The following is a 26,860-nucleotide window of genomic DNA, read 5'->3' as shown; positions in this document are numbered from 1 at the left end:
TGAGACAAGACTTGTCTCCAAAAAAGGAAAACATTCTAATGAGACAAAATGTGTCCCCTAAAATGAGACTCATAGAATTTGGAAGGTCTAGACATGATTTGGAAGCGATCCTAGAAGTTTGGATGTCTAGGTTGACATATAGCACGGATTCTACTCATTTAGGATTAAAAAAAATATATATTGAAAGCACTCTGCACAACATGCAATTTTCGCAAATAAGGCTCTAAAATATAAAGTAAATCATGAAAATTGATCAATATATGATTTGTGACTTGCTAGCATGCTCATCATATCCCAACACAAGCATTAGAATCAATATAAGCTCAAAACAATCCAAAAAAAAAAAAGGTGAAATTTTCACCCAACATGTAATTTTCACCAAAATGGTCAAAAATTCCAAACAAATCATGGCAATGATTCAATATATGATTTAAAACTTGCTACCAAGCTCAAAACATCCCAAACACTCATTAAAATTGAATAGAGCTCATATTGTCCATGATTTTCAAGAAATGGCACAGTTATGTCATATAATGTGAAAATTGGAACTTTGTACTGACTTTTAGACTCCTCAAACATCAAAACCGTCAAAAACTCTACTGATCAAAATTGTAGATCTCAGCATGAATGACATTCTCCTAGTTGACCATTTCGTTTGGATCTGGCCAGAAGTGGCTGAAAAATGGCCTCTTCCGATCCATCCCCATTAAAAGACAAATTAGTGTTTTTACTGAAAGTTCGGGCTCCGTTTTGACACTCAAAACATCGCTTCTGGAAAAATTTGCTAAAGGACAAAGTAATAGAAAATCTTGTGAAGAACATTTTTTAATTTTACGGCTTCGGACGAAACAGACCTGAAATAGCCTAAAAATGGCCAACAACTTGCTGTTGCAGAAATGACAGTTTTTTCAGAGAACTGAAGCTTGTAAGTATTTTTTTGACATATTAAAAAGCCTTCGTTGACATCATCTCTATGGTTTCCTATGTCAAAAAGATATATGTTTAATAAAGTTTCTAAAATAAGAAACTTTCTATTTTTTCAATCTTCATCATTTATCAACTAAATCTACGATTCAATAGCATCTCATCCTCATCTCAAAACTGATCTAAAAGCTCATTGACCCCATCTCTGGAGTTTCCTATGTCTAAAAGATAGATATCTTATAAAGTTTCTAAAATAAGAAACTTTCTAATTTTTCAATCTCCATCCTTCATTAAATAACTAAGATTCAATACTCTCATGTGCTCATCCCAAAACATGGCTTAAAGCACGTTGACATCATCACTTGGGTTTCTTATTTCTGAATGATAGTGGTTTTACAAAGTTTTTAAAGTAAGAAACTTTCTACTTTTTCAATCTTCATCCTTTAACAACTAAATCTAAGATTCAATAGCATCTCATCCTTCTCCCAAAACTTGGCAAAAAGCACCTCGACTACATCTATAGGGTTTCCCATAGATAAAAGATTTATGTTTTATAAAGTTCCAAAAATAAGAGGCTTTCTAATTTTTCATTCTTCATCCTTCATCAACTAAATCTATAATTCAATACCCTCATACGCTCATCCCAAAACATGCCTTAAAGCTCGTTGACATCATCGCTAGGGTTTCTTATTTCTAAATGATGGACATTTTACAAAGTTTCTATAATAAAAAACTTTCTATTTTTCAATCTTCATCCTTTATCGACTAAATCTAAGATTCAATACCATCTAATTCTCATTCCAAAACTTGGCTTAAAGCACCTTGAATCCATCTCTAGGGTTTCTTATCTCTAAAACATTGATGTTTTATAAAGTTCCTAAAATAAGAAGCTTTCTAATTTTTCAATCTCCATCCTTCATCAACTAAATCTAAGATTCAATACCCTCATATGCTCATCCCAAAACATGGCTTAAAGCTCGTTGACATCTTCACTAGGGTTTCTTATTTCTAAATGATGGATGGTTAACAATGTTTCTAAAATAAGAAACTTTCTATTTTTTCAATCGCCATCCTTTATCAACTAAATCTAAGATTCAATATCATCTCAGTCTAATCTCAAAACTTGGCTAAAAGCTCCTTCACACCATCTCTATGGTTTTTTATGTCTAAAAGATGGTTGCTTTATATAGTTTCTAAAGTAAGAAACTTTCTTTTTTTTCAATCTCCATCATTGTTCAAATAAATCAAAGATTCAATACCATCTAATCCTCATCTCAAGACTCAGCTAAAAGCCATTTCACACCATTTATGAGGTTTCCTATGTCTAAAAGATTGATGTTTTAAAAAGTTACTAAAATAAGAAACTTTTCACTTTACAATCTCCATACTTGATCAACTAAATCTAAAATTCAATACTATTTAATCCTCATCTCAAAAATTGGTTAAAAGCACGTTGACACCATCTATTGGGTTTCCTATGTCTAAACAGTGGATGTTTTATAAAGTTTATAAAATAAGAAACTTCCTATTTTTCAATTATCAACTAAATCTACGATTCAATAGCATCTCATCCTCATCTCAAAACTGAACTAAAAGCTCATTGCCGCCATCTCTGGAGTTTCCTATGTCAAAAAGATGTCATATAAAATTTCTAAAATAAGAAACTTTTTAATTTTTCAATCTCCATCCTTCATTAACTAAATCTAAGATTCAATACTCTCATGTGCTCATCCCAAAACATGGCTTAAAGCACGTTGACATCATCACTTGGGTTTCTTCTTTCTGAATGATAGTGGTTTTACAAATTTTTTAAAATAAGAAACTTTCTATTTTTTCAATCTCCATCCTTTATCAACTAAATCTAAGATTCAATACAATCTCATCCTTATCCCAAAACTTGGCAAAAAGCACCTCGACTCCATCTATAGGGTTTCCCATAGATAAAAGATTGATGTTTTATAAAGTTCCAAAAATAAGAAGCTTTCTAATTTTTCAATCTTCATCATTCATCAACTAAATCTAAGATTCAATACCCTCATACGCTCATCCCAAAACATGCCTCAAAGCTCGTTCACATCATCGCTAGAATTTCTAAATGATGGACGTTTTACAAAGTTTCTATAATAAGAAACTTTCTATTTTTTTAATCTCCATCCTTTATCGACTAAATCTAAGATTCAATACCATCTCATTCTCATTCCAAAACTTGGCTTAAAGCACCTTGAATCCATCTCTAGGGTTTCCTATGTCTAAAATATTGATGTTTTATAAAGTTCCTAAAATAAGAAGCTTTGTAATTTTTCAATCTACATCCTTCATCAACTAAATCTAAGATTCAATACCCTCATATGCTCATCCCAAAACGTGGCTTAAAGCTCGTTGATATCGTCACTAGGGTTTCTTATTTCTAAATGATGGATGTCTAACAACGTTTCTAAAATAAGAAACTTTCTATTTTTTCAATCTCCATCCTTTATCAACTAAATCTAAGATTCAATATCATCTCAGCCTAATCTCAAAACTTGGCTAAAAGCTCCTTCACACCATCTCTATGGTTTCTTATGTCTAAAAAATGGTTGCTTTATATAGTTTCTAAAGTACGAAACTTTCTGTTTTTTCAATCTCCATCATTGTTCAAATAAATCAAAGATTCAATACCATCTAATCGTCATCTCAAGACTCAGCTAAAAGCTCTTTCACAGCATTTATGAGGTTTTCTATGTCTAAAAGATTGATGTTTTAAAAAGTTACTAAAATAAGAAACTTTTCATTTTACAATCTTCATACTTGATCAACTAAATCTAAAATTCAATACTATTTAATCCTCATCTCAAAATTGGCTAAAAGCCCGTTGACACCATCTATTGGGTTTCCTATCTCTAAACAGTGGATGTTTTATAAAGTTTATAAAATAAGAAATTTCCTATTTTTCAATCTCAAACGAAGCACAAACAAAATCTATGAGTCAATATCATCTCATCCTCATCCCAAAAATTGGGTAAAAGCACCTCGACACCATCTCTAAGGTTTACTAAGTCTAAAAAGATTGATGTTTTACAAAGTTTCTGGAATAAGAAACTTTCTATTTTTTCAATCTCCATCCTTCATCAACTAAATTTAAGATTCAATACCCTCTCATTCTCATCCTAAAACATGGTTAAAATCTCGTTGACATCATCTCTAGGGTTTCCTATGTCAAAAAGATATATGTTTAATAAAGTTTCTAAAATAAGAAACTTTCTATTTTTTCAATCTTCATCATTTATCAACTAAATCTACGATTCAATAGCATATCATCCTCATCTCAAAATTGATCTAAAAGGTCATCGACCCCACCTCTGGAGTTTCCTATATCTAAAAGATGGATGTCTTATAAAGTTTCTAAAATAAGAAACTTTCTAATTTTTCAATCTCCATCCTTCATTAACTAAATCTAAGATTCAATACTCTCATGTGCTCATCCCAAAACATGGCTTAAAGCACGTTGACATCATCACTTGGGTTTCTTATTTCTGAATTATAGTGGTTTTACAAAGTTTTTAAAATAAGAAACTTTCTATTTTTTCAATCTCCATCATTTATCAACTAAATCTAAGATTCAATACCATCTCATCCTTATCCCAAAACTTGGCAAAAAGCACCTCGACTCCATCTATAGGGTTTCCCATAGATAAAAGATTGATGTTTTATAAAGTTCCAAAAATAAGAAGCTTTCTAATTTTTCAATCTTCATTCTTCATCAACTAAATCTATGATTCAATACCCTCATACGCTCATCCCAAAACATGCTTCAAAGCTCGTTGACATCATCGTTAGGGTTTCTTATTTCTAAATGATGGACGTTTTACAAAGTTTCTATAATAAGAAACTTTCTATTTTTTCAATCTCCATCCTTTATCGACTAAATCTAAGATTCAATATCATCTCATTCTCATTCCAAAACTTGGCTTAAAGCACCTTGAATCCATCTCTAGGGTTCCTATGTCTAAAACATTGATGTTTTATAAAGTTCCTAAAATAAGAAGCTTTCAATTTTTCAATCTCCATCCTTCATCAACTAAATCTAAGATTTAATACCCTCATATGCTCATCCCAAAACATGGCTTAAAGCTCGTTGATATCGTCACTAGGGTTTCTTATTTCTAAATGATGGATGTTTAACAATGTTTCTAAAATAAGAAACTTTCTATTTTTTCAATCTCCATCCTTTATCAACTAAATCTAAGATTCAATATCATCTCAGTCTAATCTCAAAACTTGGCTAAAAGCTCCTTCACACCATCTCTATGGTTTCTTATGTCTAAAAAATAGTTGCTTTATATAGTTTCTAAATTACGAAACTTTCTGTTTTTTCAATCTCCATCATTGTTCAAATAAATCAAAGATTCAATACCATCTAATCCTCATCTCAAGACTCAGCTAAAAGCTCTTTCACAACATTTATGAGGTTTCCTATGTCTAAAAGATTGATGTTTTAAAAAGTTACTAAAATAAGAAACTTTTCATTTTACAATCTTCATGCTTGATCAACTAAATCTAAAATTCAATACTATTTAATCCTCATCTCAAAAATTGGCTAAAAGCACGTTGACACCATCTATTGAGTTTCCTATGTCTAAACAGTGGATGTTTTATAAAGTTTATAAAATAAGAAACTTCCTATTTTTCAATCTCAAACGAAGCACAAACAAAATCTATGTGTCAATATCATCTCATCCTCATCCCAAAAATTGGCTAAAAGCACCTCGACACCATCTCTAAGGTTTACTAAGTCTAAAAAGATTGATGTTTTACAAAGTTTCTGGAATAAGAAACTTTCTATTTTTTCAATCTCCATCCTTCATCAACTAAATTTAAGATTCAATACCCTCTCATTCTCATCCTAAAACATGGTTAAAACCTCGTTGACATCATCTCTAGGGTTTCCTATGTCAAAAAGATATATCTTTAATAAAGTTTCTAAAATAAGAAACTTTCTATTTTTTCAATATTCATCATTTATCAACTAAATCTACGATTCAATAGCATATCATCCTCATCTCAAAACTGATCTAAAAGCTCATTGACCCCACCTCTGGAGTTTCCTATGTCTAAAAGATGGATGTCTTATAATGTTTCTAAAATAAGAAACTTTCTAATTTTTCAATCTCCATCCTTCATTAACTAAATCTAAGATTCAATACTCTCATGTGCTCATCCCAAAACATGGCTTAAAGCACGTTGACATCATAACTTGGGTTTCTTATTTCTGAATGATAGTGGTTTTACAAAGTTTTTAAAATAAGAAACTTTCTATTTTTTCAATCTCCATCATTTATCAACTAAATCTAAGATTCAATACCATCTCATCCTTATCCCAAAACTTGGCAAAAAGTACCTCGACTCCATCTATAGGGTTTCCCATAGATAAAAGATTGATGTTTTATAAAGTTCCAAAAATAAGAAGCTTTCTAATTTTTCAATCTTCATCCTTCATCAACTAAATCTATGATTCAATAACCTCATATGCTCATCCCAAAACATGCCTCAAAACTCGTTGACATCATCGCTAGGGTTTCTTATTTCTAAATGATGGACGTTTTACAAAGTTTCTATAATAAGAAACTTTCTATTTTTTCAATCTCCATCCTTTATCGACTAAATCTAAGATTCAATACCATCTCATTCTCATTCCAAAACTTGGCTTAAAGCACCTTGAATCCATCTCTAGGGTTTCCTATGTCTAAAACATTGATGTTTTATAAAGTTCCTAAAATAAGAAGCTTTCTAATTTTTCAGTCTCCATCATCCTTCATTAACTAAATCTAAGATTCAATACCCTCATATGCTCATCCCAAAATATGGCTTAAAGCTCGTTGATATCGTCACTAGGGTTTCTTATTTCTAAATGATGGATGTTTAACAATGTTTCTAAAATAAGGAACTTTCTATTTTTTCAATCTCCATCCTTTATCAACTAAATCTAAGATTCAATATCATCTCAGCCTAATCTCAAAACTTGGTTAAAAGCTCCTTCACACCATCTCTATGGTTTCGTATGTCTAAAAGATGGTTGCTTTATATAGTTTCTAAAGTAAGAAACTTTCTTTTTTTTCAATCTCCATCATTGTTCAAATAAATCAAAGATTCAATACCATCTAATCCATCATTGGACACTCGCCCCTGTACCTAGCAACAGATATCCCATTCCCAGACTATGCACTGCTTACCTGAATCCCATTCTCCCCTCTCTAGTACTCCATCAATTTCAAACCCAATGGGGTCCATTATTGCGAGATCCCCCCTCAATTATTCCTCCCTCTCCCCTTCTGCCTACCTTGGAGCAGTGACTCCTCTTATCTTCCCTGGAGCCGTGACTCCTCCTTCCTCCCTTGGAGCCGTCTTACCTTCTCCACGGGGCTCTCAATGAAGCTCATTTCTGTCTGGAACACAATCAGAGATTTCTTGCAAAGCTCTTCCACCTCAATCTGTTGTCTTCTGGAAACCAAGGCTTCGTGCAATAAGATGAAGGATTATGTTACTGATTGCTGTGAAGGATGGGAAGCTCATGGTAACTACTCCTGCGTTCTTAAATGCAGAATTTGGATCCTCTGGGACAAAGCCAAGATTAATCTGACTATTGTGGAGGAATCCAGTCAGCACATCCACAGTGAGGTGGAAGTTATCCAGACTGGCATGACCTTCGCAATGACTTCGGTCTATGCCCATAATTATTATATCTCTAGGAGAGAGCTGTGGGCACACCTGGAAAATATTGCCTCCTCAAACCAGACTCCTTGGATTGTGCTTGGAGATTTCAATGCTGTGCGCCGGCACGATGAAAGGTATGGCTATCCCCCTAGCATCCCTCATATGGAGGAGTTTAATGATTGCCTTACCACCAGCGCTCTTACAGACCTTCGCTCTGTGGGTTTGAATCTAACCTGGAATAACAAAGGAAAGCTGGGGAATTTGAAAATGGCCAAGCTTGACAGATCTCTCGTTAATGAAAAGTGGCTTCATTCCTATCCGAATTCTTTCACCGAATTCCTTGCTCCTGGGATCTCGGACCACAGTCCTTTCATTGTGTCCTGCTCTGATGCCCAATCTCTTGGTCCCAGACCCTTCAAATTCATGGACATGTGGTTGGATGATTTGTCCCTTTACCCTATTGTTGAACGAGCCTGGAATCTTAAGGTCAAAGGTAATCCCATGTACTCTTTCGTCCAAAAACTGAAAATAGTCAAGATCCATCTTAAAGCTTGGAATAAAGAAGTCTTCGGTAGAATCGACATTAGAGTCCCAATCATCAGAAAGTCCCTATTTTCTGTGCAAGCTAAAATTGAGAAAGATCCTGCCTGTAATCAACTCCTAGATATGGAAGCAGCTCTGACCGAGGATCTGATAAGGGTTTCCTCCTTCGAAGAATCCTATCTAAAGCAGAAATCCAGGGCTCAATGGCTTAAACTGGGAGACTCGAACTCAAAATTCTTCTACTCCCACCTCAAGATGAGGCAAAATAAAAATAGCATCCTGGCTATGAAAAGGGAAGATGGCACTCAAGTCACGGACCTCCCTGAAATCTCCTCTATTCTGGTCAGGCATTTCTATAAGATCCTCAATAATGGGAAACTTCAGAGCCAAGATACCCCCGAACCAATCCGAAAGCTAAATGTTGGGGAGGCAGTCGCCTTATCCAAGCCAATTTCTTCTGCTGAGATTAAAGAAGCGCTATGGAAAGCTAATGGGGACAAATCTCCTGGTCCGGACGGCTTTAATGCCTCCTTTTTCCGTGCTTTTTGGTACCTTCTTGGGGATGAGTTTATTGCTGCCACTCAGAACTTCTTCAAATCAGGCAAGCTCCTTAAATCAGTCAATGCCACTTTCATTACCCTCATCCCGAAAGGGCCGGATGCCACCACCCCTTCCTAGTTCCGTCCAATATCTCTATGTAACTTCCTGTACAAAATTATAACCAAAATCCTGGCCAACCGCCTTCGGACTGTAATATCCAATCTCATAAGCCCAGCTCAATCTGCCTTTATTCGAGGGCGTCAAATCCATGATAATTATCCTCCTCACTCATGACCTTCTCTACAACTTTCATCTCCCCTCTCCCTCCCCTTCCATTTGCCTAAAAATTGATCTTGCAAAGGCTTTTGATAATATTAATCGCCAAGCTCTTCTATCATTCATGGCCAAGCAAGGATTTGATTCTATCTGGCTTGGCTGGATTGAGGAATGCATCTCGAACCCATCCTTTTCTATCCTGGTGAATGGCTCCCCTCAAGGCTTCTTCCCCTCTTCTAATGGTCTTCGCCAAGGAGATCCTCTCTCTCCCCTCCTCTTCTCTATCTCCATGGAAATGCTTTCTGTTCTTCTGGAAAATGCTATCTCTTCCAACTCTCTCTCCACCCCTTTTGTCCTTGGTCCGCTATCCATCTCTCACTTGCTGTTCGCTGATGATCTAATGATCTTCGCCACGGGAACCTCAGATAACGCCCATGCTCTCTCTTCCTGTCTTAATCACTTCAACTGTATCACCGGGCTGAAGGCTAACTCCTCAAAATCTGAAGTCTTTTTCCGAGGTACTTTGCCCCTTCCCAAGCAAGAGATCCTCAAAATCCTGGGGTTCACTGAAGGAGTCCTTCCCATAAGGTATCTTGGTCTCCCACTGTTTACCTCTAGACTCTTTGCCTCTGACTGTGCGCCTCTGATCTCTAAAATTCGCAAGAAAATTGCCAGTTGGTCGAGCAAATGCCTCAGCCAAGCCGGCAGGATTGAATTAGTGAAGACTGTGCTCAACAGTTTAATGATCTTCTGGTCCTCTGCCTTTGATATTCCTAAGGGGGTCATGGACACAATAGAGAAAATCTTTCGATCCTACATCTGGGGCAGCGCTGAAGACAAAAAAAATCATCATTCTATTTCGTGGGAAGCAATGTGTAGGCCTTTAAGTGAAGGGGGTACGGGGCTACGACTTATCAGGGACATCAATGCTGCACTCCGAATCAAACAGGTATGGACTTTCATTTCAGGCAAGCACAACCTCTGGAACAGCTGGTTCACCCTGAAATATATCAAGTGCAAGAATTTTTGGACCATAATCACCCCTTCTAAACCATCTTGGGGGGTTAGAAGCCTCTTTCGGAGTAGAGACTTAGCTAAACCTCATACCTGTTACTTTGTGGGAAATGAATCCGGCATTGATCTTTGGAACCAACCTTAGCATCCGAGGGGTGTTTTGTCCTCCCTCATTTCCAGGCACCGAACTGACTCCTCCCTGTCATCCATGAACTCCCTTGACCAATTGCATCTCGATGGCACCTGGAACCCCATTCTGAACATTGGGTCTCTCTCTACTGAAAAAGCCCTGCTATCCGAAACCATCTTTACTGACTCTAACCGAAATCTCCCTATTTGGAAACCAAACAGTAATGGTTTCTTCACTGCCAAAAGTGGTTGGGAAGTATCAAGACAGAAAATTAAAAAACCGGCATGGGCCTCGAGAATTTGGTTCAGCAACCATGTCCCTAGGCATGCTCTGGTCTCTTGGAAAGCTCTAAAAAATGGCCTGAGTACCATGGATAATCTCCCCTTCCTGGACCCCTCTGTTAACAGGCGGTGTCTCTTATGCAATTATGGGCTTGAATCAGTCAACCACCTCTTCTTTCAATGTCGTTATTCAAAATGGATTTGGCAATCTCTGCTTGGTATGCTCGGTCATTTTCGAAGTCCTCAACCTGATCTCCTTCAGGAAGAACTTTGGCTCGCCAACTCCTTCAAAGGCTCTGGGCAATCCGCTACTCTGGCCTTCTTAGCATTCGAAGCTTCAATTTACAGAATCTGGGTGGAGCGAAACCAGCGGGTTTTCTATAAAAAATCGCTTCCCAACTCTGTGCTGCTGTCAGATCTTCTCTCCCTCATAAAAACCAAGATCCAGGGGCTGAAGCTAACCGACTTGGATACCCAGAGCAATCGGTCTATTGCTTCCAACTTTGGATGTGTTTTCTGCCCCAGCACTATTTCTCTTCAATCCTGTTCCTGGATTAGGCCGCCTCCAGGATCTTTCAAAATCAATTCCGACGCTTCTCTGGAGGATGTTGGAGGAGGTATTGGTGGAGCAATTCGGGATAGCAATGGGTTTCTTGTCTCCATGTTTTCTATCAATGTGGAGCGGGAGGACATCCTCGCTCTTGAAATCCTCGGTGTGCTCACTAGTTTGCAGCAGGCCCTTCAAATGGGCTGTGGTATAATTTGGTTGGAAGTGGACTCTAAATCTACAGCGGATATAATCAATGGGCTCTCGACCATACTTGCCGGAGCTTCCGCCGCATTAAGGAAATTCAGCTGCTCCTTTCTCGCTTTCAACGATGGAGCATCACCCACATTTGGAGGGAAGGGAATTGCATTGCAGACTTTTTACCCAAACGAAAATGCCCATGCAAAGGGGTAAACATCTCTCCTTTTCTGTCTCCCCCGGCTCTTCTCCAGCTCCTGGATTCTGACAGGGCAGGGACTGAATATTATAGAAAATAATGTCACCATGTTTAGTTTATATTTCCCTTGGATCCTTTGTTGTTGGGAGTTTGTTCCCGTTTTGATGGCTTTTCAGCCCCCGTAATTGTAATCCCTAGTTTCTTTATTGCCTGGTTGGGGTCCGCCTAACCCCTGCTTACTCATAAAATAAAATAAAATCTAATCCTCATCTCAAGACTCAGCTAAAAGCTCTTTCACACCATTTATGAGGTTTCCTATGTCCAAAAGATTGATGTTTTAAAAAGTTACTAAAATAAGAAACTTTTGATTTTACAATCTCCATACTTGATAAACTAAATCTAAACTTCGATACTATTTAATCCACATCTCAAAAATTGGCTAAAAGCACGTTGACACCATCTATTGGGTTTCCTATGCCTAAACAGTGGATGTTTTATAAAGTTTATAAAATAAGAAACTACCTATTTTTCAATCTCAAACCTTCACAAACAAAATATATGAGTCAATATCATCTCATCCTCATCCCAAAAATTGGCTAAAAGCACCTTGACACCATCTCTAAGGTTTACTAAGTCTAAAAAGATTGATGTTTTACAAAGTTTCTGGAATAAGAAACTTTCTATTTTTTCAATCTCCATCCTTCATCAACTAAATTTAAGATTCAATACCCTCTCATTCTCATCCTAAAACATGGTTAAAATCCCGCTGACATCATCTCTAGGGTTTCCTATGTCAAAAACATATATGTTTAATAAACTTTCTAAAATAAGAAACTTTCTATTTTTTCAATCTTCATCATTTATCAACTAAATCTACGATCCAATAGCATCTCATCCTCATCTCAAAACTGATCTAAAAGCTCATTGACCCCATCTCTGGAGTTTCCTATGTCTAAAAGATGGATGTCTTATAAAGTTTCTAAAATATGAAACTTTCTAATTTTTCAATCTCCATCCTTCATTAACTAAATCTAAGATTCAATACTCTCATGTGCTCATCCCAAAACATGGCTTAAAGCACGTTGACAATATCACTTGGGTTTTTTATTTCTGAATAATAGTGGTTTTACAAAGTTTTTAAAATAAGAAACTTTCTACTTTTTCAATCTCCATCCTTTATTAACTAAATCTAAGATTCAATACCATCTCATCCTTATCCCAAAACTTGGCAAAAAGCACCTCGACTCCATCTATAGGGTTTCCCATAGATAAAAGATTGATGTTTTATAAAGTTTAAAAAATAAGAAGCTTTCTAATTTTTCAATCTTCATCCTTCATCAACTAAATCTATGATTCAATACCCTCATACGCTCATCTCAAAACATGCCTTAAAGCTCGTTGACATCATCGCTAGGGTTTCCTATTTCTAAATGATTGACGTTTTACAAAGTTTCTAAAATAAGAAACTTTCTATTTTTTTCAATCTCCATCCTTTATCGACTAAATCTAAGATTCAATACCATCTCATTCTCATTCCAAAACTTGCCTTAAAGCACCTTGAATCTATCTCTAGGGTTTCCAATGTCTAAAACATTGATGTTTTATAAAGTTCCAAAAATAAGACGCTTTCTAATTTTTCAATTTCCATCCTTCATCAACTAAATCTAAGATTCAATATCATCTCAGCCTAATCTCAAAACTTGGCTAAAAGCTCATTCACACCATCTCTATGGTTTCTTATGTCTAAAAGATGGTTGCTTTATATAGTTTCTAAAGTAAGAAACTTTCTTTTTTTTCAATCTCCATCATTGTTCAAAAAAATCAAAGATTCAATACCATCTAATCCTCATCTCAAGACTCAGCTAAAAGCTCTTTCACACCATTTATGAGGTTTCTTATGTCTAAAAGATTGATGTTTTAAAGAGTTACTAAAATGAGAAACTTTTCATTTTACAATCTCCATACTTGATCAACTAAATCTAAAATTCAATACTATTTAATCCTCATCTACAAAATTGGCTAAAAGCACGTTGACACCATCTATTGGGTTTCCTATGTCTAAACATTGGATGTTTTATAAAGTTTATAAAATAAGAAACTTCCTACTGTTCAATCTCAAACGAGGCACAAACAAAATCTATGAGTCAATATCATCTCATCCTCATCCCAAAAATTGGCTAAAAGCACCTTGACACCATCTCTAAGATTTACTAAGTCTAAAAAGATTGATATTTTACAAAGTTTCTGAAATAAGAAACTTTCTACTTTTTCAATCTCCATCCTTCATCAACTAAATTTAAGATTCAATACCCTCTCATTCTCATCCTAAAACATGGTTAAAATCTCGTTGACATCATCTCTAGGGTTTCCTATCTCAAAAAGATATATGTTTAATAAAGTTTCTTATTAAAATAAGAAACTTTCTATTTTTTCAATCTTCATCATTTATCAACTAAATCTAAGATTCAATACCATCTCATTCTCATTCCAAAACTTGGCTTAAAGCACCTTGAATCCATCTCAAGGGTTTCCTATGTCTAAAACATTGATGTTTTATAAAGTTCCTAAAATAAGAAGCTTTCTAATTTTTCAATCTCCATCCTTCATCAACTAAATCTAAGATTCAATACCCTCATACGCTCATCCCAAAACATGCCTCAAAGCTCGTTGACATCATCGCTAGGGTTTCTTATTTCTAAATGATGGACGTTTTACAAAGTTTCTATAATAAGAAACTTTCTATTTTTTCAATCTCCGTCTTTTATCGACTAAATCTAAGATTCAATACCATCTCATTCTCATTCCAAAACTTGGCTTAAAGCACCTTGAATCCATCTCTAGGGTTTCCTATGTCTAAAACAATGATGTTTTATAAAGTTCCTAAAATAAGAAGCTTTCTAATTTTTCAATCTCAATCCTTCATCAACTAAATCTAAGATTCAATACCCTCATATGCTCATCCCAAAACATGGCTTAAAGCTCGTTGATATCGTCACTAGGGTTTCTTATTTCTAAATGATGGATGTCTAACAATGTTTCTAAAATAAGAAACTTTCTATTTTTTCAATCTCCATCCTTTATCAACTAAATCTAAGATTCAATATCATCTCAGCCTAATCTCAAAACTTGGCTAAAAGCTCCTTCACACCATCTCTATGGTTTCTTATGTCTAAAAGATGGTTGCTTTATATGGTTTCTAAAGTAAGAAACTTTCTTTTTTTTCAAATCTCCATCATTGTTCAAATAAATCAAAGATTCAATACCATCTAATCCTCATCTCAAGACTCAGCTAAAAGCTCTTTCACACCATTTATGAGCTTTCCTATGTCTAAAAGATTGATGTTTTAAAAAGTTACTAAAATGAGAAACTTTTCATTTTACAATCTCCATACTTGATCAACTAAATCTAAAATTCAATACTATTTAATCCTCATCTCAAAAATTGGCTAAAAGCACGTTGACACCATCTATTGGGTTTCCTATGTCTAAACAGTGGATGTTTTATAAAGTTTATAAAATAAGAAACTTCCTACTGTTCAATCTCAAACGAGGCACAAACAAAATCTATGAGTCAATATCATCTCATCCTCATCCCAAAAAATGTCTAAAAGCACCTTGACACCATCTCTAAGGTTTACTAAGTCTAAAAAGATTGATATTTTACAAAGTTTCTGAAATAAGAAACTTTCTACTTTTTCAATCTCCATCCTTCATCAACTAAAGTTAAGATTCAATACCCTCTCATTCTCATCCTAAAACATGGTTAAAATCTTGTTGACATCATCTCTAGGGTTTCCTATCTCAAAAATATATATGTTTAATAAAGTTTCTAAAATAAGAAACTTTCTATTTTTTCAATCTTCATCATTTATCGACTAAATCTAAGATTCAATACCATCTCATTCTCATTCCAAAACTTGGCTTAAAGCACCTTGATTCCATCTCAAGGGTTTCCTATGTCTAAAACATTGATGTTTTATAAAGTTCCTAAAATAAGAAGCTTTCTAATTTTTCAATCTCCATCCTTCATCAACTAAATCTGAGATTTAATACCCTCATACGCTAATCCCAAAACATGCCTCAAAGCTCGTTGACATCATCGCTAGGGTTTCTTATTTCTAAATGATGGACGTTTTACAAAGTTTCTATAATAAGAAACTTTCTATTTTTTCAATCTCCATCTTTTATCGACTAAATCTAAGATTCAATATCATCTCATTCTCATTCCAAAACTTGGCTTAAAGCACCTTGAATCCATCTCTAGGGTTTCCTATGTCTAAAACATTGATGTTTTATAAAGTTCCTAAAATAAGAAGCTTTCTAATTTTTCAATCTCCATCCATCATCAACTAAATTTAAGATTCAATACCCTCATATGCTCATCCCAAAACATGGCTTAAAGCTCGTTGATATCGTCACTAGAGTTTCTTATTTCTAAATGATGGATGTTTAACAATGTTTCTAAAATAAGAAACTTTCTATTTTTTCAATCTCCATCCTTTATCAACTAAATCTAAGATTCAATATCATCTCAGCCTAATCTCAAAACTTGGCTAAAAGCTCCTTCACACCATCTCTATGGTTTCTTATGTCTAAAAGATGGTTGCTTTATATAGTTTCTAAAGTAAGAAACTTTCTTTTTTTTCAATCTCCATCATTGTTCAAATAAATCAAAGATTCAATACCATCTAATCCTCATCTCAAGACTCAGCTAAAAGCTCTTTTACGCCATTTATGAGGTTTCCTATGTCTAAAAAGTTTGATGTTATAAAAAGTTGCTAAAATAAGAAACTTTTCACTATACAATCTCCATACTTGATCAACTAAATCTAAAATTCAATACTATTTAATCCTCATCTCAAAAATTGGATAAAAGCACATTGACATCATCTATTGGGTTTCCTATGTCTAAACAGTGGATGTTTTATAAAGTTTATAAAATAAAAAACTTCCTACTGTTCAATCTCAAACGAGGCACAAACAAAATCTATGAGTCAATATCATCTCATCCTCATCCAAAAAATTGTCTAAAAGCACCTTGACACCATCTCTAAGGTTTACTTAGTCTAAAAAGATTGATATTTTACAAAGTTTCTGAAATAAGAAACTTTCTACTTTTTCAATCTCCATCCTTCATCAACTAAAGTTAAGATTCAATACCCTCTCATTCTCATCCTAAAACATGGTTAAAATCTTGTTGACATCATCTCTAGGGTTTCCTATCTGAAAAATATATATGTTTAATAAAGTTTCTAAAATAAGAAACTTTCTATTTTTTCAATCTTCATCATTTATCGACTAAATCTAAGATTTAATACCATCTCATTCTCATTCCAAAACTTGGCTTAAAGCACCTTGATTCCATCTCAAGGGTTTCCTATGTCTAAAACATTGATGTTTTATAAAGTTCCTAAAATAAGAAGCTTTCTAATTTTTCAATCTCCATCCTTCATCAACTAAATCTGAGATTCAATACCCTCATACGCTCATCCCAAAACATGCCTCAAAGCTCGTTGACATCATCGCTAGGGTTTCTTATTTCTAAATGATGGACGTTTTACAAAGTTTCTATAATAAGAAACTTTCTATTTTTTCAATCTCCATCTTTTATCGACTAAATCTAAGATTCAATATCATCTCATTCTCATTCCAAAACTTGGCTTAAAGCACCTTGAATCCATCTCTAGGGTTTCCTATGTCTAAAACATTGATGTTTTATAAAGTTCCTAAAATAAGAAGCTTTCTAATTTTTCAATCTCCATCCATCATCAACTAAATTTAAGATTCAATACCCTCATATGCTCATCCCAAAACATGGCTTAAAGCTCGTTGATATCGTCACTAGGGTTTCTTATTTCTAAATGATGGATGTTTAACAATGTTTCTAAAATAAGAAACTTTCTATTTTTTCAATCTCCATCCTTTATCAACTAAATCTAAGATTCAATATCATCTCAGCCTAATCTCAAAACTTGGCTAAAAGCTCCTTCACACCATCTCTATGGTTTCTTATGTCTAAAAGATGGTTGCTTTATATAGTTTCTAAAGTAAGAAACTTTCTTTTTTTCAAATCTCCATCATTGTTCAAATAAATCAAAGATTCAATACCATCTAATCCTCATCTCAAGACTCAGCTAAAAGCCCTTTCACACCATTTATGAGCTTTCCTTTGTCTAAAAGATTGATGTTTTAAAAATTTACTAAAATAAGAAACTTTTCACTTTACAATGTCCATACTTGATCAACTAAATCTAAAATTCAATACTATTTAATCCGCATCTCAAAAATTGGCTAAAAGCACATTGACACCATCTATTGGGTTTCCTATGTCTAAACAGTGGATGTTTTATAAAGTTTATAAAATAAGAAACTTCCTATTTTTCAATCTCAAACGAGGCACAAAAAAAATCTATGAGTCAATATCATCTCATCCTCATCCCAAAAATTGGCTAAAAGCACCTTGACACCATCTCTAAGGTTTACTAAGTCTAAAAAGATTGATGTTTTACAAAGTTTCTGGAATAAGAAACTTTCGAGTTTTTCAATCTCCATCCTTCATCAACTAAATTTAAGATTCAATACCCTCTCATTCTCATCCTAAAACATGGTTAAAATCTCGTTGACATCATCTCTTGGGTTTCCTATGTCAAAAAGATACATGTTTAATAAAGTTTCTAAAATAAGAAACTTTCTATTTTTTCAATCTTCATCATTTATCAACTAAATCTACGATTCAATAGCATCTCATCCTCATCTCAAACTGATCTAAAAGCTCATTGACCCCATCTCTGGAGTTTCCTGTGTCGAAAAGATGGATGTCTTATAAAGTTTCTAAAATAAGAAACTTTCTAATTTTTAAATCTCCATCCTTCATTAACTAAATCTAAGATTCAATACTCTCATGTGCTCATCCCAAAACATGGCTTAAAGCATGTTGACATCATCACTTTGGTTTCTTATTTCTGAATGATAGTGGTTTTACAAAGTTTTTAAAATAAGAAACTTTCTATTTTTTCAATCTCCATCCTTTATCAACTAAATCTAAGATTCAATACCATCCCATCCTTATCCCAAAACTTGGCAAAAAGCTCCTTGACTCCATCAATAGGGTTTCCCATAGATAAAAGATTGATGCTTTATAAAGTTCCAAAAATAAGAAGCTTTCTAATTTTTCAATCTTCATCCTTCATCAACTAAATCTTTGAATCAATACCCTCATACGCTCATCCCAAAATATGCCTTAAAGCTCGTTGACATCTCACTAGGGTTTCTTATTTCTAAATGATGGACGTTTTACAAAGTTTCTATAATAAGAAACTTTCTATTTTTTCAATCTCCATCTTTTATCGACTAAATCTAAGATTCAATACCATCTCATTCTCATTCCAAAACTTGGCTTAAAGCACCTTGAATCCATCTCTAGGGTTTCCTATGTCTAAAACATTGATGTTTTATAAAGTTCCTAAAATAAGAAGCTTTCTAATTTTTCAATCTCCATCCTTCATCAACTAAATCTAAGATTCAATACCCTCGTATGCTCATCCCAAAACATGGCTCAAAGCTCGTTGACATCATCACTAAGGTTTCTTATTTCTAAATGATGGATGTTTAACAATGTTCCTAAAATAAGAAGCTTTTTATTTTTTCAATATCCATCCTTTATCAACTAAATCTAAGATTCAATTTCATCTCAGCCTAATCTCAAAACTTGGCTAAAACCACCTTCACACCATCTCTATGGTTTCTTATGTCTAAAAGATGGTTGCTTTATATAGTTTCTAAAGTAAGAAACTTTTTTTTTTTTCAATCTCCATCATTGTTCAAATAAATCAAAGATTCAATACCATCTAATCCTCATCTCAAGACTCAGCTAAAAGCTCTTTTACGCCATTTATGAGGTTTCCTATGTCTAAAAGATTGATGTTATAAAAAGTTGCTAAAATAAGAAACTTTTTACTATACAATCTCAATACTTGATCAACTAAATCTAAAATTCAATACTATTTAATCCTCATCTCAAAAATTGGCTAAAAGCACATTGACATCATCTATTGGGTTTCCTATGTCTAAACAGTGGATGTTTTATAAAGTTTATAAAATAAAAAACTTCCTACTGTTCAATCTCAAACGAGGCACAAACAAAATCTATGAGTCAATATCATCTCATCCTCATCCAAAAAATTGTCTAAAAGCACCTTGACACCATCTCTAAGGTTTACTTAGTCTAAAAAGATTGATATTTTACAAAGTTTCTGAAATAAGAAACTTTCTACTTTTTCAATCTCCATCCTTCATCAACTAAAGTTAAGATTCAATACCCTCTCATTCTCATCCTAAAACATGGTTAAAATCTTGTTGACATCATCTCTAGGGTTTTCTATCTCAAAAATATATATGTTTTTCTATTTTTTCAATCTTCATCATTTATCGACTAAATCAAAGATTCAATACCATCTCATTCTCATTCCAAAACTTGGCTTAAAGCACCTTGATTCCATCTCAAGGGTTTCCTATGTCTAAAACATTGATGTTTTATAAAGTTCCTAAAATAAGAAGCTTTCTAATTTTTCAATCTCCATCCTTCATCAACTAAATCTGAGATTCAATACCCTCATACGCTCATCCCAAAACATGCCTCAAAGCTCGTTGACATCATCGCTAGGGTTTCTTATTTCTAAATGATGGACGTTTTACAAAGTTTCTATAATAAGAAACTTTCTATTTTTTCAATCTCCATCCTTTATCAACTAAATCTAAGATTCAATACCATCCCATCCTTATCCCAAAACTTGGCAAAAAGCTCCATGACTCTATCAATAGGGTTTCCCATAGATAAAAGATTGATGCTTTATAAAGTTCCAAAAATAAGAAGCTTTCTAATTTTTCAATCTTCATCCTTCATCAACTAAATCTTTGAATCAATACCCTCATACGCTCATCCCAAAATATGCCTTAAAGCTCGTTGACATCTCACTAGGGTTTCTTATTTCTAAATGATGGACGTTTTACAAAGTTTCTATAATAAGAAACTTTCTATTTTTTCAATCTCCATCTTTTATCGACTAAATCTAAGATTCAATACCATCTCATTCTCATTCCAAAACTTGGCTTAAAGCACCTTGAATCCATCTCTAGGGTTTCCTATGTCTAAAACATTGATGTTTTATAAAGTTCCTAAAATAAGAAGCTTTCTAATTTTTCAATCTCCATCCTTCATCAACTAAATCTAAGATTCAATACCCTCGTATGCTCATCCCAAAACATGGCTCAAAGCTCGTTGACATCATCACTAGGGTTTCTTATTTCTAAATGATGGATGTTTAACAATGTTCCTAAAATAAGAAGATTTTTATTTTTTCAATATCCATCCTTTATCAACTAATTCTAAGATTCAATTTCATCTCAGCCTAATCTCAAAACTTGGCTAAAACCTCCTTCACACCATCTCTATGGTTTCTTATGTCTAAAAGATGGTTGCTTCATATAGTTTCTAAAGTAAGAAACTTTCTTTTTTTTCAATCTCCATCATTGTTCAAATAAATCAAAGATTCAATACCATCTAATCCTCATCTCAAGACTCAGCTAAAAGCTCTTTTACGCCATTTATGAGGTTTCCTATGTCTAAAAGATTGATGTTTTAAAAAGTTGCTAAAATAAGAAACTTTTCACTATACAATCTCCATACTTGATCAACTAAATCTAAAATTCAATACTATTTAATCCTCATCTCAAAAATTGGCTAAAAGCACGTTGACACCATCTATTGGGTTTCCTATGTCTAAACAGTGGATGTTTTATAAAGTTTATAAAATAAGAAACTTCTTATTTTTCAATCTCAAACTAGGCACAAACAAAATCTATGAGTCAATATCATCTCATCCTCATCCCAAAAATTGGCTAAAAGCACCTTCACACCATCTTTAAGGTTTACTAAGTTTAAAAATATTGATGTTTTACAAAGTTTCTAGAATAAGAAACTTTCTAGTTTTTCAATCTCCATCCTTCATCAACTAAATTTAAGATTCAATACCCTCTCATTCTCATCCTAAAACATGGTTAAAATCTCGTTGACATCATCTCTAGGGTTTCCTATGTCAAAAAGAAATATGTTTAACAAAGTTTCTAAAATAAGAAACTTTCTATTTTTTCAATCATCATCATTTATCAACTAAATCTACGATTCAATAGCAGCTCATCCTCATCTCAAAACTGATCAAAAAGCTCATTGACCCCATCTCTGGAGTTTCCTATGTCTAAAAGATGGATGTCTTATAAAGTTTCTAAAATAAGAAACTTTCTAATTTTTCAATCTCCATCCCTCATTAACTCAATCTAAGATTCAGTACTCTCATGTGCTCATCCCAAAACATGGCTTAAAGCACGTTGACATCATCACTTGGGTTTCTTATTTCTGAATGATAGTGGTTTTACAAAGTTTTTCAAATAAGAAAGTTTCTATTTTTTCAATCTCCATCCTTTATCAACTAAAGCTAAGATTCAATACCATCTCATCCTTATCCCAAAACTTGGCAAAAAGCACCTCGACTCCATCTATAGGGTTTCCCATAGATAAAAGATTGATGCTTTATAAAGCTCCAAAAATAAGAAGCTTTCTAATTTTTCAATCTTCATCCTTCATCAACTAAATCTATGATTCAATACCCTCATACGCTCATCCCAAAACATTTTGAAAATCCGATATAGGGGGTCCCAAGTTGAAATAGAAATGGCAACTATGAGGAGGGAGAATACGGTTGTTTTAAGAAAACTAGAATTTACCAATTTGAAAAACTTAAACCGATTAAGAGATCAAAAATAATATTTTAAGCATACAAGTTAAATCTAATGGTGCAATGCAAATGAAAGAGCAAAGAGATAGAAAGAGTGCACCCGAGATTTAAAGTGGTTCGGTCCTCAAACCCGAGGCCTACTCCACTCCACCAACCAAACCCGTTGATGGCTTCACTATTTGATCTTCTTAACCTTGGCAAAGATCGGTGCCAATTACAATTGCTTTAACCTTGGTGGCAATCCTCACCACGGAGAAAAAGGGCTCCGCTTCTCCGAATACTCGCCCGAATACAAATCTTGAAAGATGAAAGAAAGAACTAAAAAATCCCTTCACAAGGGTTACAAAAGATGTACAATTGAGAGCCTATGATCCAAATCCTAGAGTTGGTGATGAGAGGCACAATTGAAGCTTGATTCACTCTTGGGTATTCAAATGAAGTTTAAGAGTGTTAGGATCGATAGTTTGTATGTTTAGAACACCCATATTTATAGGAAAAACAAAATATGACCGTTCAGTGGCATTATGGTAATTCCAGCAAAATTCCAAACGGCTCTTTTTCAGACTGTTGGAGTGTTCTCGGAGTTCCGAGAATAATTCTCGGAGTTCCGAGAAAAAATCTCGGAGTTCCGAGAAGCCACCCAGAAATTGGAAAAAGTCTGCTGGACCATTTCTCGGAGTTCCGAGAATAATTCTCGGAGTTCCGAGAATTCTCGGAGTTCCGAGAAAACCTCTCGGAGTTCCGAGAAGCCTATGCAGAGCAGATTTTCAATTCTGTTTTTGGGCTTCCAGTTCTCAACCAAGATGGGATTGCTATGAGGGTTCCAAGGTGTTGGAACTCCACAAGTACAATCACTTGTTTATTTAGGGTGTGTGAGATTACTTTAATTATGCCTCTAAAAACCTAATCTAGGTTTGGATCAATTACATTTAAGAAATGGTCTTCAATATTAATTTCTTCATGTCTTCAAGTCTTCATGACTTCTTGCTTGATGACTTTGGCCTTCCAATTAGTGGTTCAATGTGGGCTTCTTGGCCTTCAATCCAAGCATCCTTGATCTTACTTACTTTATCAAGATCTACAACTTAGACAATCAAACACATTAGTGATAAATGATCTCTTGTGTATTGGAATCATCAAAACAATATGGGAATGCCAAGGTAAAAACCATTGGGCTTACACATTTCTTAAAGCTCTTTGACATCATCGCTAGGGTTTCTTATTTCTAAATGATGGACGTTTTACAAAGTTTCTATAATAAGAAACTTTCTATTTTTCAATCTCCATCCTTTATCGACTAAATCTAAGATTCAATATCATCTCATTCTCATTCCAAAATTTGGCTTAAAGCACCTTGAATCCATCTCTAGGGTTTCATATGTCTAAAACATTGATGTTTTATAAAGTTCCTAAAAGAAGAAGCTTTCTAATTTTTCAATCTCCATCCTTCATCAACTAAATCTAAGATTCAATACCCTCATTCCTCATTCCAAAACATGGCTTAAAGCTCGTTGACATCATCACTAGGGTTACTTATTTCTAAATGATGGAAGTTTCACAATGTTTCTAAGAAACTTTCTATTTTTTCAATCTCCATCCTTTATCAACTAAATCTAAGATTCAATATCATCTCAGCCTAATCTCAAAACTTGGCTAAAAGCTCCTTCACACCATATCTATGGTTTCTTATGTCTAAAAGATGGTTGCTTTATACAGTTTCTAAAGTAAGAAACTTTCTTTTTTTTCAATCGCCATCATTGTTCAAATAAATCAAAGATTCATGACCATCTAATCCTCATCTCAAGAGTCAGCTAAAAGCCCTTTCACACCATTTATGAGGTTTCTTATGTCTAAAAGATTAATGTTTTAAAAAGTTACTAAAATAAGAAACTTTTCATTTTACAATCTCCATACATGATCAACTAAATCTAAAATTCAATATTATTTAATCCTCATCTCAAAAATTGGCTAAAAGCACGTTGACACCATCTATTGGGTTTCCTATGTCTAAACAGTGAATGTTTTATAAAGTTTATAAAATAAGAAACTTCCTATTGTTCAATCTCAAACGAGGCACAAACAAAATCTATGAGTCAATATCATCTCATCCTCATCCCAAAAATTGGCTAAAAGCACCTTGACACCATCTCTAAGGTTTACTAAGTCTAAAAAGATTGATATTTTACAAAGTTTCTGAAATAAGAAACTTTCTACTTTTTCAATCTCCATCCTTCATCAACTAAATTTAAGATTCAATACCCTCTCATTCTCATCCTAAAACATGGTTAAAATCTCGTTAACATCATCTCTAGGGTTTCCTATCTCAAAAAGATATATGTTTAATAAAGTTTCTAAAATAAGAAACTTTCTATTTTTTCAATCTTCATCATTTATCAACTAAATCTAAGATTCAATACCATCTCATTCTCATTCCAAAACTTGGCTTAAAGCACCTTGAATCCATCTCAAGGGTTTCCTATGTCTAAAATATTGATGTTTTATAAAGTTCCTAAAATAAGAAGCTTTCTAATTTTTCAATCTCCATCCTTCATCAACTAAATCTAAGATTCAATACCCTCATACGCTCATCCCAAAACATGCCTCAAAGCTCGTTGACATCATCGCTAGGGTTTCTTATTTCTAAATGATGGACGTTTTACAAAGTTTCTATAATAAGAAACTTTCTATTTTTTCAATCTCCGTCTTTTATCGACTAAATCTAAGATTCAATACCATCTCATTCTCATTCCAAAACTTAGCTTAAAGCACCTTAAATCCATCTCTAGGGTTTCCTATGTCTAAAACAATGATGTTTTATAAAGTTCCTAAAATAAGAAGCTTTCTAATTTTTCAATCTGAATCCTTCATCAACTAAATCTAAGATTCAATACCCTCATATGCTCATCCCAAAACATGGCTTAAAGCTCGTTGATATCGTCACTAGGGTTTCTTATTTCTAAATGATGGATGTTTAACAATGTTTCTAAAATAAGAAACTTTCTATTTTTTCAATCTCAATCCTTTATCAACTAAATCTAAGATTCAATATCATCTCAGCCTAATATCAAAACTTGGCTAAAAGCTCCTTCACACCATCTCTATGGTTTCTTATGTCTAAAAGATGGTTGCTTTATATAGTTTCTAAAGTAAGAAACTTTCTTTTTTTCAATCGCCATCATTGTTAAATCAAAGATTCAATACCATCTAATCCTCATCTCAAGAGTCAGCTAAAAGCCCTTTCACACCATTTATGAGGTTTCTTATGTCTAAAAGATTGATAATTTAAAAAGTTACTAAAATAAGAAACTTTTCACTTTACAATCTCCATACTTGATCAACTAAATCTAAAATTCAATACTATTTAATCCTCATCTCAAAAATTGGCTAAAAGCACGTTGACACCATCTATTGGGTTTCCTATGCCTAAACAGTGGATGTTTTATAAAGTTTATAAAATAAGAAACTTCCTATTTTTCAATCTCAAACGAGGCACAAACAAAATCTATGAGTCAATATCATCTCATCCTCATCCCAAAAATTGGCTAAAAGCACCTTGACACCATCTCTAAAGTTTACTAAGTCTAAAAAGATTGATGTTTTACCAAGTTTCTGTAATAAGAAACTTTCTAGTTTTTCAATCTCCATCCTTCATCAACTAAATTTAAGATTCAAGACTAAAACATGGTTAAAAACTCGTTGACATCATCTCTAGGGTTTCCTATGTCAAAAAGATATATGTTTAATAAAGTTTCTAAAATAAGAAACTTTCTATTTTTTCAATCTTCATCATTTATCAACTAAATCTACGATTCAATAGCATCTCATCCTCATCTCAAAACTGTTCAAAAAGCTCATTGACCCCATCTCTGAAGTTTCCTATGTCTAAAAGATGGATGTCTTATAAAGTTTCTAAAATAAGAAACTTTCTAATTTTTCAATCTCCATCCTTCATTAACTAAATCTAAGATTCAATACTCTCATGTGCTCATCCCAAAACATGGCTTAAAGCACTTTGACATCATCACTTGGGTTTCTTATTTCTGAATGCTAGTGGTTTTACAAAGTTTTTAAAATAAGAAACTTTCTATTTTTTCAATCTCCATCATTTATCAACTAAATCTAAGATTCAATACCATCTCATCCTTATCCCAAAACTTGGCAAAAAGCACCTTGACTACATCTATAGGGTTTCCCATAGATAAAAGATTGATACTTTATAAAGTTCCAAAAATAAGAAGCTTTCTAATTTTTCAATCTTCATCCTTCATCAACTAAATCTATGTTTCAATACCCTCATACGCTCATCCCAAAACATGCCTTAAAGCTCGTTGACATCATCGCTAGGGTTTCTTATTTCTAAATGATGGACGTTTTACAAAGTTTCTAAAATAAGAAACTTTCTATTTTTTCAATCTCCATCCTTTATCGACTAAATCTAAGATTCAATACCATCTGATTCTCATTCCAAAACTTGACTTAAAGCACCTTGAATCCATCTCTAGGGTTTCCTATGTCTAAAACATTGATGTTTTATAAAGTTCCTAAAATAAGAAGCTTTCTAATTTTTCAATCTCCATCCTTCATCAACTAAATCTAAGATTCAATACCCTCATATGCTCATCCCAAAACATTTTTTTTTTTTATGGTTAAGCTGGGGTTAGGCAAGACCCCTACCAGATATCATTAAAAATAAGGAAAAGATACATCAAGGGGACCAAAAGTCCCGCC

General features: G+C 33.8%; 1 protein-coding gene across 1 annotated transcript; it reads left to right on the top strand.

Annotated features, from left to right (window-relative positions):
- The first annotated feature begins 10,195 nt into the window (after nucleotides 1-10,195).
- LOC143891679 (uncharacterized) lies at nucleotides 10,196-11,359 on the top strand. The gene has a single exon (XM_077396222.1). It carries the CDS (start codon nucleotides 10,196-10,198, stop codon nucleotides 11,357-11,359), a length of 1,164 nt encoding a protein of 387 aa, XP_077252337.1.
- Nucleotides 11,360-26,860: the final 15,501 nt, after the last annotated feature.

The sequence above is a fragment of the Tasmannia lanceolata genome, unplaced genomic scaffold (genome assembly GCF_043159265.1).
Source record: "Tasmannia lanceolata isolate RefF3 unplaced genomic scaffold, GAP_Taslan_0.1 ptg000015l, whole genome shotgun sequence".
Classification (NCBI taxonomy): domain Eukaryota; kingdom Viridiplantae; phylum Streptophyta; class Magnoliopsida; order Canellales; family Winteraceae; genus Tasmannia; species Tasmannia lanceolata.
This window is presented reverse-complemented; position numbering and strand designations above follow the sequence as displayed.

Excerpts from the sequence above, each read along its gene's own strand:
- LOC143891679 (XM_077396222.1), top strand. The coding sequence starts at position 10,196 with ATGAACTCCCTTGACCAATTGCATCTCGATGGCACCTGGAACCCCATT.